The sequence below is a fragment of the Phasianus colchicus genome, chromosome 14 (genome assembly GCF_987193195.1).
Source record: "Phasianus colchicus chromosome 14, bPhaCol1.hap1.1, whole genome shotgun sequence".
Classification (NCBI taxonomy): domain Eukaryota; kingdom Metazoa; phylum Chordata; class Aves; order Galliformes; family Phasianidae; genus Phasianus; species Phasianus colchicus.
In genome coordinates, this window is record NC_143449.1 from 10789732 (window position 1) to 10802620 (window position 12889).

The 12889-nt window shown below is 41.3% G+C and overlaps 1 protein-coding gene across 4 annotated transcripts; it reads left to right on the forward strand.

Annotated features, from left to right (window-relative positions):
• The first annotated feature begins 29 nt into the window (after positions 1-29).
• LOC116229689 (terminal nucleotidyltransferase 5C-like) lies at positions 30-12321 on the forward strand. 4 transcript variants are annotated; one of them, XM_031594333.2, is made up of 3 exons: positions 30-209; positions 6511-6633; positions 11051-12321. In XM_031594333.2, the coding sequence occupies exon 3, from the start codon at positions 11070-11072 to the stop codon at positions 12243-12245; it is 1176 nt and encodes a 391-aa protein (XP_031450193.2). In that variant the 5' UTR covers positions 30-209; positions 6511-6633; positions 11051-11069; the 3' UTR covers positions 12246-12321. The 4 variants fall into 4 exon arrangements, with proteins under 4 accessions (XP_031450193.2, XP_031450194.2, XP_031450195.2 ...); XM_031594334.2 differs by having other exon boundaries at positions 30-166; XM_031594335.2 differs by lacking the exon at positions 30-209 and adding an exon at positions 932-1064.
• The last annotated feature ends 568 nt before the right edge of the window (positions 12322-12889 follow it).

Consider the following 12889-nt stretch of genomic DNA (forward strand, 5'->3'; position numbering starts at 1 on the left):
TACAAGGCCCGGCGGGGGCGGGCGGGAGGGAGGGGCCGCTTCAGCACCAGGGCGGCCGCGGACAGCAGCGGCCCCGGCTCGGCGGCGGCTCTCCGGTGCGGGCTGCGCGGCCGCCGCGGAACCGGCGCCGGGTCAGCGCGTCTCTGTGCGGCGGCGGAGCGCTCCGGTGAGTTCTGCGGGAACCTCCGGCGGCCGTTCACGGGCGTGCGGTAAGCCGAGCCCCCGAGCGCCGCGTTTGGGCGGCCGGGAAGGGGAGCGGGGCCGGGCGGGAGGCGCTGGGGTGGTGGGGGGCGGTGGGTGGGCGGGGGAGGACAACCGCCGGAAAACTTTGCGAGACGTGGAGGGGTGGCTTCGGGTTTGGCCTCTGTACGGCGTTCTCCGTAAAACAACTTTATCAACTTGTAAAGAGAGGGATTTGGTCAGTTTGCTGTGATTTTTTGCTTCGGGGGTTCTGCTCGTTGCACACGAGCGCTGTTATGATGTTGGCGTTCTTTGTGTGAATCCTGAAAACTTCTTGAATTTCGGGTGAGACCTCCAGATTGGCAGTAGAATAGCAGAGGCGTGCCGTGCCATTCACCACTCGCTGTCCGGTTCGATGCTGGAAGCTCTGTCACCTCGGAGCAGCCCTCCCTGCCGCAGCACACGTGCTGTGGGTCAGACCTTCTCCCAGCACCTCCATGTGGTCCTCGGGGCGATCTGTGCTCCCCACAGAGCTCACAGCCTGGAGGTGACAGCCGGACCCCTGGGGTTCTTTGACCCAGAGTGTTTAGAAGCTCTCCTCCTGTAGGTATCCCTATCCATGCAAAGCCAAGCTGGTTCCCAGCACGTGAGATCTGCATGCAGTCCCGTCTTCTCAACATGGAAATGCATCTTCAGCACTCACTGCCTTCTCCAATCTGCAGGCACATCTCTCTGGTACATCTGTTAAGCCACTGCAAATCTTTGAAAGAATTTATTATTCCATCATAAAGAGCACGGTTGACTATACAGGCACACACATTGTCTTCCACGTGCTGCTGTGTTAATAGCAATAGTTTTTTCGTGACTCCTGTAAAAAGCAAAAGGTGGGTATGAATAAGGATGTGGATCGCTGTTAAAGGCCAAGAAATGAATAATAACTGAAAGTGAATTGAGAGCAGGGACTCTCTCTCATACTTGATGCTCATGCTTTCCTTAACCCATAGAGTGAAACGTGGCTTGTGTGTGACCCACGTCCCTGCCCAGTTGTTCCTCTGTGTGCTGTGGCTGCAGCATCTGGGAGCAGGGAATGAGGGATGGATGTGCAGAGGGGAGAACAGCAGGGCCAGAATTATATTTTCTCCTTTATACCTCAGCATTCTTGCACTCCTACAGCTTAGTTTAAAGAGAACAGTAACAATCCTAATTTGTCGTTGCTTCAGACCTGTGACCTCGTCACAGTGTTGCTTGCACACCATCCCTGCTCAGCTTTGCATTAAAGGCATAACTTTACAGTAAATTTGGTTGTTTTGCCTCATTAGGCATCAGACATACAGCACTGTAGGAAGGACTGGGTGACCTGTAATGATTCAGCTGCCAGAAAGAGAGACGTCTAATGCTGACCCCTGTGAGCAAAGCCCTGAACTTAACTTCCTGCCCTGCAGAGCATGCGAGCGGCTCCTGCCCAAGTTCAGAAGTTACTGCTGACACAGTAGGCTCCGGTAATTTATAAATCTGCTCTAAGGCAGATAAGTGGATGAAACTCCTTGAAAGATCACATTGAAATCACATTCAGTGGAGTTATTTTGAAGAGTAAATTATACAGCATTTAGGCTGGCAGTGGAAATTAATTCATTAATTAGCACTGCTTGAAGGAATGAAATTCTACCTGATTTTCCAAATACTCCTAATCCAGGTCAGTTTCACAGCCTTCCTGCCTCTCAGCTTCTATGATCATCATCAGCCATGGCTGTGTGTCTTCTGCAAGGGAATTGGGATGGGCCTGGTTTGTTCCACCAGCACTAGGGCACAGCAGCAGGTGGAAATGTCAGCAGCTGGTGCTTTGCTTTGCCTCCTTCATTCATGCCCCATGGTGGGTCACACTGAGATTACCAGCAGTGCTGAACTCCCAGAAGCTTGATTGCCACCTCCATGTGGGCAGAGTATTTGTCTTATGGATATAAGACATACATATATAAGATACATGTAAGATATATGCTTATGTATGACTGCCATTAACTGGTTTTAATGGTACAGATGAAGCCCAGGAACAGTTAAAAGAGTTGTAGGCAAACTCCAAACCAAATTTGATCATCAAAGCATTGGGTAGGGATGGTTCAGTGGGACTGCTCACAGTTTTCTTCCTTCAGGTCATATGCCCAACCATGCACATACTCAGCCAATTCTTCTCCTATTTACACCAGAGGAATTTCTGGTGTGAGAACTGAATTCATGCCAATTCAAATATTATTTATAAAGAGATACATACATGTGTAAGTCCCAGTCTTGCTTTCTTCCTTTGTCACCATGATCTTTATGCAAAAATAATTATTCAGAGCATCAGTCCAGAATCTATGACACCATAGGGAATTAGCAATGTACCTACTGTCCACTCCTATGCGGAATTAGAGTGCATTAACTAAAGAAAGAACATAGCTGTAAAATTTGAATATCATATTGAATGTAGTTTCTTTATGTTGCATGAGTGCTCACAAAGAATTAGCACATCCTTTTTTTCCTAAACGAGATAATTTTGTGCTCCAAAAACTGTTTATTTCAGTACATATTAACAACAACAAAAAAGTTTCCCTCCATAGAGCATTATAAACTGGTACAACAGATGTCAATTTATGTCAGCATCAGCTGATTTTCTTCTCCATTACCCTTTCTACTGGATCTTTGCTTATCTAGCAGGTCCTAGCTTTTTGACATCCAATGTCATGTCGAATGTTTTTTCACATTTAGTGATAGAAGGCTTGACTCAGCCTGTCTCAAAAGTTGGTGTCATCATCTACATGATGGTCATTATGAATTATTGATAGTGATGGAAAAGTCATGAATACACACATCTTTGCTGCAGGGCTCAAGCCTTTTTCTTTGGTTGATCATTGTTTTATTCTCTCTCTGCATTTTAATAACAGTGTCAACAGAGACTTTTCATTCTGCCTTCACCATGGAAGAGCAGCAGTTGCCTGGTGCTGCTGCTGCAGATATAATCCTTTGCCTGATGTTGTATGTAGTTTCTACTTTATCACGTAACTCTAGAAAACATTTTGGTTATCAAAAAGTGATTTTCTAGGGCAATGCAAGCTCTTACTGATGCAACATTAGGAATAATTTTTGTACAGCAAGTGCTTTAAGTTAATAAATAATTCATGTATTTCCCTCAGTGTTACAGTGTAACTCATAAAATTGGGAAAAGAACATTAAAAAGAAATCCCACTACTGCATTATATAGTCAGAGAACAGATTTCTAATATAACTGTGGAAATTAATTCATAAAAATATGAATTATATTTATACATTGACATTGTAAGCACAAATAGCAATAAAAGCAAACAGTTGGAGATACAGTTATCTTTGACTAGGACCCATATCCTACCTTACAAGCCAGCTGATACATGCTCTTTTGGAGGGTGCCAGCCAAACCAGGTTCAGGACACAGGAGTTTCTTCCAAATCAATTTAAGCTTAGAATTTACTGCAGCAGTCATAAACAGCCTGTATTCCAAGGGACCCTGAGATGCTCAGCAAATCAACAAGGAGACAGCACAGAGTTCATGTTTTCTGCCATAAAATGAAAATAGTTCTGAAGCGAAACAGGGTGAGTGCTTAATGGCAAATACTTTTATAAAATATGCAGAGTAGAGCAGGGGTGATGCTGAAAGGTCTTTGTGGAACACAAGCACATTTGTCTTTGGCTTTCTGGCTCATCCCACAGAAGCCTCTCTAAATGCCTTGTGCTACAGTACACATTATCAAAAACCAGTTTGATGCATCAATGGCTCAGTACTGATTCAGAAAACAAAAATGCATTTCATTGATTGAATCAACCAAGTACAGCTTCTAGCAAGGTACAGCATTTTCTGGTACATTCAGTAAAAGAAAGAATTCTGTCCAATGTACTGTGCACGTTGTGTTGGAATCCCCTCAAAACAGACCCGACCTCAAGCCTGGTGGCATCCTCTGATGTTCTCAAAACCACGGCCATCCCACCAGACAGGCTCATGGGACCACTTTATGACTTGTTTAGTCTCTCTTAGTGTAGAAGAGGGGAGGAAACCCCTTTGATAAAATTTCTGAGGAGAGCCTAGACTTTGTGATGCCTTTAATCTTCAAAAAGCAGCCTAAATCTGGGACTGCAGTGGCGCACTGCATAGCTCATCCCTCCCTCTCTGGCATTTGAAGAGGAGAGACAATTACAAAGATGGTTAATAGATGGACTGCTTCACTCCTTACCTTGCCTGCTTTTGCTGCAGTTTAGTCATCACAAGAGTTTTTTTGGTAAGCGAGCTTCAGATTGAGTCACTGGTATCTAGAACGAATAAATAGATTTTGGTATTAGTCTGGAGGGCTTTGCACAGCAATCAGATGCTGCATGGGGACCTGGCAGGCAGGAAGGGCAGGCAAGCATCCCTTGGCCCCTGGCTCTCAGTCCTGCAGAACTGGGCACTTCTGAGTGCTGGGAGCCCATGACGCAGAGCCATGCACTGTCATTATATACTTCAGCTCATTATGCACAGAGACACTAGAGGAAGAGACTTGGAAATGAATTTGTTAGTACATATCATCACCATTCACATTTGGAACTCAAGGGCAGAAAAATATTATACTAGAGATAAAATAAAATTGTTGATAAATTCTTTTATTTCTTCAGTTAGAAAAAAAAAATCTGGAAACCTTGAGCAGGGAATAATGAAACTGTACACTCTTTCCTGTAATGACTGAGCCAGTAAAAGGCAGTCATTGAAAATAAGGTCCCAACAGCCAAAGCATTTCATCAATCTCAGCTGCTGTTTTTATGAATGTATTGTATAAAAATGGGTCTTTTACAAATTATATAAAAGTCTGTCACTCCTTCCCCTATGCATCACCAGGGAAGCCATCAATTCTACTTTAGTGTCAATCTATCTATCACAGTGCTATGCCCATTAGTGGATATCATATATCCGTTAAATCGTTCACCCTCGCACAGAAAGAAATAACAATAACTCATTGTTAAAAAGACTAAATTTTGTATTTTTTTAAGTGGATGGCTATATATTTGTCTGACTTTCCCCCCAGAAGGCCAGACTGCACATGCTGAGACTCTTCTACCTCTTTTCCTTGCCAAGAAAAGATTGCCTTCTTCACTCTCAGCCTAAACAGACATCAGCACTTGCTAGACAAACCCCTGCGCTCCCAGCTGCAAACATCAGCTAACACTGCATAGACCTGGGTAGCAACACAGGGAACACACAGTCATTCAGTCAGTAGCCTATCATGAGTTGGAAAGCATATGAGAGCTGCAGATAGGTCCTGGCACAGCAAGGACAGCATGAGGAAACAGAGTCCTAGGCTGTTGGCAGCGTGTATAGCATGCTCAGTGATGAAGATACAATTGCTGTAGCATGGCAGAAAAGAACCACCATAATGTTCTTAGTAAAGTTAATGCTATAGTCCATAACTTCCTGGCTATTATTTCAGCTTTTCTTGCAGATTATGCATATATTCACACTCAAATCATACTTTCTAAGTTTCATTCACTCCGAAACAAACATACTTCCAGCCTAAAAGATGAGACTGTGAAGTATAACTCAGCAATGGGGAGTAAGTCACACCCGTATGAAGTCATATGCTAGATGGGGTGCTCCTTAGCATAAAGAACCTTTTGTAATTGCTCTGAACTTTGTGGGATGGGACACTGAGATGAGGGTCTTTGAATGAAGGTTTACAAAAGATTGCCTTGCTGTCAATATATCTTTGAAAGTAGAAACAAATACAAAGAAGTGCCTTTATGATCGCATGCAATTATTTACCAAAATAGCTACGATTCCTGCTTAGCCAGTCAAAGGCCATTCAGTGCATGGAAATTCCAGCAAGAGACTGAATACTGGGCTTACTGTAAATGAACCAGCAGCCTAGTCTGCCAAGAAATAAGACCTTCCCATCATCTGTACACATTTTTAGGAAGCATTTGAAGCAATTTCACAATTTCTTATATTTAATTTTGCTGAGTTGTTATTAGTTCTAATTTTTTGTATGATTCCGCTGTCTCTTCTAATTTGCATGTCTGTCAGTAATGTTAAATACTTTTTCTTAATCCCTTAGGGAAAATAGCAGGTTGTTAACATCCTTTCAGAGGACTTAGTATGACCTGAAACCCAGAGACTCTTTGAGCACTTCTGTGCCTTGCCACTGCTTTTACATTATCATTTCTGACTTAAAAGGCTATTGTTATGACTGTGGGACTGCCAAGTCATAATGCATGATTTATTATGTGCAGCAGGTGACTGGTAGTTAACATTTATCTCGAAAAGGATGTTATTGTTTTGTTGTTTTTTTTTCCCTGTAGCTTTCCCTGGGAGGTTCATGTTTTTAGCAGTGACAAGATGACAGTCCTTATATTTACCCAAGGATCCAGTGAGTCATCCTATTAACTCTGCTGAAATACATGCTTGCCAATCGTCCTGCCACGGTAAGCCTGAGATTCTGCATTCTCTCTGTAGACATTATTCAGAAATTGGCTCATAGGATGCATTCAGTAGTACGAATAATCTTTACGTAAACCAGTAACTTCTCAGTGATGACCACAGCCCAAAATAGACCAAATATTACATACCACCACTTTTTTCAGTTATTAAAGTAGTTTAGAGCAAATGAGAAGATTGAATATCTCTCATACCACGGTATTTACAAGGACGTGCATTGTTTGAACCTGGAGACCATGGAAGGAGGAACCTTGTGTGTTGTGGGAACTGATGAAAAAGCGCAGTGTGTCTGTTCTTGAAAATGCTACCCCATGATATCCACATGCAACTGAGAGCAAACACATTGTGAGTCATGATGAAAAAATTCAGCATCCAAAAAACCCTAATCTCCAGGATGACATCATATATGGATTATGTAGTAGTATCAATTGCCCAAAGTAAACTCCTTATTTATTCATCCCTTCTAAGAACTCCCAAACCAGCAAGCCAATATCCTGCAATGTTTCAGCAGAGGTATAGGCTGCTCAGTTCCTTTTCCCAGCTTTGTGCTGCAGAAGAGTTTGGCTGCCCTTGTGCTGTACTGCCTACAGATCAGTTTAGTTTGGGAGAAGGGGTGATCCAGGCTGGTACATGGCTGTGTTGGGTATCTTTGTTGCTTGGGTTGGGCTGGAGAAAAGGCAATACACACTTTTGTTGATAAGGTCTCTGTTTCCCTTCTCCTTTTGCTTGTTCTGCCCTTAAAGGTGATATTTTGTGGCACAATCCAAGCAAACTGCTTTCTACTTACGCCTATTTTGCGCACCACGCAGCCTTATCTCACCAGAGAAGAGCATATGGCCTTGAGTTAGTATTTGTTATTTCAGGGTAACTAGATGGTAACTGTACTGAAAACTTATGGCAAATCATGCGTTATCTCACAACAACAGGAAAAATAAACAGTATCTTCACTGCATGCATTAACAGTAATGGAAGGAAAAACTCATGAAAAACACTGTCCATCTAGTTTAAATATGTTCACATTGAAGATGCCCCAGGTGCTTTCCTGCTTCTGAATCTCTCATGTGCATTCAAATTACGCCCAGACCTCCTTCCATATTCAACATTCTTGCCTTCAGAGCTAAAGCCAGCTGCAGTCCTGAAGTCACTACGTATGTAAAACACTTGCAAATGTCCAGCTTATTAGAGAACCGTGCTGCTGAATTAAAATAAAGCTTTAGCAGGATATCATAGAAATAATTAATGATGCATGTAATGTGTATGGAGCACAAGCAATACCGAGCTCTTGGGGGAAAACTGCAATAGCTACTTTCAGCATCTCTGAGTAAATCCCAAAATGGTAGGATGCAAAGCTACCACAGCAGCTGGCATGATATCTTACATGATTTCTACAAGGTCCCTTAGCAACTGGCTTCAGGTGCAGACAAAGGTAAGGACAACTGGAGCGTTAAAGTATTCCAGATAGTTGCTGTAAAACAGACAAACTGGGCAGTAGATGAAATCAAAGGGAAGAGACTAGAGCTAACACAGCTGCACAAAAAACTATTTCAGATGTATTCTGCTTGACAATGCCAGCATATTGCAAACCCTTTGAAAATATACTGAAGCAATGTTGTAGAGCACATAAAAAGAGATTCTTAAACAGCTTACTGGTAAAATATGAGCTAAATTTGATGAGACTGTCCTCTAGACTGCATCTGTTTCCATGAAAATTGTGTGCAGCATTAAAGTTATCATTACCCTGGCAGACTTTCCTGATTGAGCTGTAAAGCCAGATATAGTCCTATTTTTATTATTATTTTTTTTTTTTTATGAAGCTGGCATATGGCAGAATGCTAAGAGTTGGTTAACTAAATCTTTTATCACTGTGAAACCAAACTCATAGTTGTTTGGTCCAAAGATCTTATATTGGTCAAAATTCAGGGTCCAATGCAGTATATAGTAAAAGTAGAAATCCCATAAACAAACAAAAAAACCCTAAAAAAGTCCCTACAAGAGAATTTCAACAAGTTCCAAATACTGATGAGTTAAGGAAAGATAACACTTTTCAATACACATTTGGAAGGCTATTTGTTCTTTTCACTGTCAGAGTGCTAGTGTTTATGCAGCCCATGGATGGACTTCAAGATAGAACTTTGAATATAAAGCATATGTAATACTTCCAGCTGTTCACATGGAAGAAGTCACAGAAAGGTTGTTCTTTGGCAGGGAGCAACAGGCCAGACCTAAGGAAGACAGGTGCTGCAGGATGACAACTCTCAGTGTCACACATAGAATCACCCAAATGGCACAGCTGCTGGCAGTGGGGCATGAGATACATCTGCCTCCCAGCATCATTCTCCCTTGCAGACATCACCAGTCCCTGGTTTCCATGCAGTCATAGCTGAGAATGAAGCTACCATTCAGTCTCCATTCCCGTGAACCCCGAGCTCCTTCCCACCCACCTCATTGTACAGAGGCACTTGCAGTGAGCTGCCTCCTCATTTCTCACCATCTCGCTCACTTTACACAGTGCTTTGACTAATTATGGTCTTAAGATTTCTGGTGATTTATTGCTTCTGAGTTTTACTTGTATTAATAATAACTCCTGACATTAGGTTGAACACCTCAGTAAATAAATTTGCCACTAGTTAAGAAATAAGGCTCCTAATGACTATAAAATAGCCTGGAAATTGTTCTTGTTCCCTAACAAGATTAAGGGAAAGAACAAGAGAAAATCCTTCTATGAACATGCAGAGTTATGTACTTTTACAAACTGTAAGAAAATTATACAATTAAAAGAAAACCCAAACTTATCTAGTTCTGTCTGTAAATTAATTATATTCTTGAAAACATAATTCCATTTTTTTCTCAGACATTTTCCTGTCAAATCAGAAGGCACCATTTCAGCACTGGACTCTTAGCAGTTTTTGTAAAAGATTTCTCAGACATAAATGTTGAGGTTCTGAACTGACAAATCATCAGCAGATTCTCCAGGAGTCACATTAGATGAATGAAATTTTAAGGTGCTGCTCTTAATAGTGGAGTGGAAGTTATCCAATTTCCCTTTGATGCAAAAGAACTACTCAGTGACATTACCTTTTGCTGTCATCTTTACATCTTAGTATATAGCAATGAGATCTAAAATAACTAATAACACGTAAAAATAAAGGATGGATTTCCAATCTTACTTAGGGCTTCCATCTTCCAGCTTTCCAAAAGTCTTTTAAGCGAGTTCCTCTGCTAAAGGAAGGGGTTTGAACATTCCCTTCTCAAAGCCCTTTATTTTTTTTAATCACAGCATTAACCTTGGAAAGCTCTTTCAATGTTTTGCAGTATCAGACCAGTCACATAACATACAAGTACTCCTTATGCAGCAATTCTAAAACTAACAGTGGTTAGTTTGCTAGTACTTCATTAGAGCTGATCTACCGAAACCATAACAATAACACAGATTTACAAGAAAGTTTATACAAAACCTCCTCTTCCCAACCTTACTCACCCCCAGTTGAACTACTTGCAGAATTCACAGCATCTTTCTGTTATGGCTATTTTTGATAATAAAAATAGAATGCAAATAAATAACCATGCTAAGGTCTATCTGCTTACGTAATACGTTGATATGAAGATAAGAAAAATATAAGCTGAGGAATTTTAGACCCAGAGCTTTATCCTTCATCTTCTAGACAGATTTCTTTGCTGGCTCTCTCGAGAAGTTTTAGGGTATCAGTGCAGACTAGAAGGGGTCTTCTTTTCAGTTCTGCAAACCCTAGCTTGGAGCTTTGATTCCTGATTGCTGTTGGACAGTTATTGAAACAGAAGCAAAATATTTTGCTTCAGAAATATAACAGAAACAACTGCACAGTTGTTGGATATCCAGTTTTAAATTGTCAGAAGTGGTATTAAAGGATGTGTGCATATAGATAACCCACAGAGACTAAAGTACATTCAAGGCATTTGACTGGATAAACAACGAGCATGTTGCATCATTTTTGTTTTTTTTTCATAGTGCAAGTGAATGAAGATGTAAGGAATATTCTAGACAGGACAGAAATAACTCAATTTGCTCATTTTAGCTCAATGAAATTTGGAGTTTCATTACAACCAGCAGTATTTCATGTTATTAACCTTTGAGTAGTTTTAAATGAAATCTGTACGGTTTATGCATTGGCTTTGACTTATTATACAATAACACAACAGTTTCTCAGCAGGATTAAAACCTGAACTGCATTAAAATTCAATTAAAAGCCTGTGAGAAGTGCAGTGGTTCACTCAGAAAGTTAATTCGGATTGTGTCTCTGTGTAAAAGGAACTGCTTTGTCACTGCACAGAGGAGCGGAGATGTTTCTGTCACTGCAGAGTGAAATGCAGACCCTCTTGTATTTGAGTACACTCTAATGTTTTTCTTTAATTTCTATTTCTCCATAGTTAGCCAACCTACATCACAATGACTGAGGACTTAGACCACAGGTTCAGTAGTCTCACTTGGGATCAGATTAAAATCCTGGATCAAGTTTTAGCAGAGGTAATACCCATTCATGGAAGAGGGAATTTTCCAACACTGGAAGTAAAACCGAAGGATATAATTCGTGTGGTTAAGGAGCAGCTCATTGAAAGGCAAATCAACATTCGAGATATCCGCCTGAATGGTTCAACAGCTAGCCACATCCTAGTGAAGCAGAACGGAACAAGTTATAAGGACCTAGATATCATTTTCGGGGTGGAACTTCCAAGCGAGCTTGAGTTTCAGGTCGTTAAGGAGGCAGTTCTTAATTGCCTACTGGACTTTTTGCCAAAATGTGTTAATAAAGAAAAAATCACTGCCCAGACTATGAAAGATGCCTACGTGCAGAAGATGGTCAAAGTCTCCACCGATCACGATCGCTGGAGCCTCATCTCGCTGTCAAACAACAGCGGCAAGAATGTGGAGTTAAAGTTTGTTAATTCGCTCAGGCGACAGTTTGAGTTCAGTGTGGACTCCTTTCAAATCGTGCTGGACTCCATCTTAAATGTTTACAAAGAAACAGACTGCAAACTGACAGAAGACTCTCACCCCACTATTATTGCAGAGAGTATGTATGGAGACTTCAATGAAGCAATGGACCATTTAAAATACAAACTGATTTCCACCAGGAACCCTGAGGAAATCAGAGGAGGTGGCCTTCTGAAGTACAGCAATCTCCTGGTTCGTGACTTTAAGCCAGCAGATGAGGCTGAAATTAAATCTCTGGAACGTTACATGTGCTCCAGATTCTTCATTGATTTTCCAGATGTTGCTGAGCAGCAAAGGAAAATTGAGTCATATCTGCGCAACCACTTCATCGGAGAAGAAAAAAGCAAGTATGACTACTTGATGACTCTGCGTGGAGTTGTAAATGAGAGCACAGTCTGTCTCATGGGACATGAGCGAAGACAAACTCTGAATATGATTACAATTTTGGCTTTAAAAGTTCTCGGAGAACAAAATATTATCCCAAATGCAGCTAATGTAACATGTTATTATCAGCCTGCCCCTTATATCAGTGACAGAAACTTCAGCAATTATTACATTGCTCATGGACAACCACCTATCATCTACCAGCCATACCCATTTCACATACAAATGCAAAGTGGCATGGTTTAGGAACACAGTAACCTTCTCAGCACTTGCACCCCTCTCTCCCCAGTTCTCTCCGTAATAAAGGCCTCATTCAACCAAGTTTTATTATCACTTTTGATTTAAGGACATATTTTTGTGCAAGTTGCCAAAGTTATTTGGTCAATGTCTCAAACACCTTTAAGCAGATCACAAGAAAAATGTGTCTCTTGTTATTCACGATGATGTATTTATGTCCCCCACTTGTGTTTGGGCTATACTTTTGGATGAAAAGAGAAGGATATAAATTATTCTAATTCTATAAGATGAAATGCACTAAGTTCTAGGTTCTAATAAATTCTTAAGCAAAATTTTTAAAGTGTAAAGTTAAGGTAATCAAATACCTCTCAGTAGAAATGCCTAATTCTAGAATTGCTGGTGTTCTGGGTACTTTACACTAGAGCATCCAACAGTTATACCCATGTGGGTTCCAACAGCATTTATTTACAGCACCTTTTGAAAATGCACAACAAAGGACTGTTCCTGGATGCACTGAGTGCACTCTGTAAGCTATACCTGGTCGTTTCCATCAGACATGAAGTCCCCTCCCCAGTGGAGTACTCCTCAGTAGGGGTTGGGATGAAATATCCCTACATGAGCAGAATCAGACTTTTGGGGTATCCAGAATTTCT

Coding starts and splice junctions, on each gene's coding strand:
- LOC116229689 (XM_031594333.2), top strand. CDS start 11,070: ATGACTGAGGACTTAGACCACAGGTTCAGTAGTCTCACTTGGGATCAG.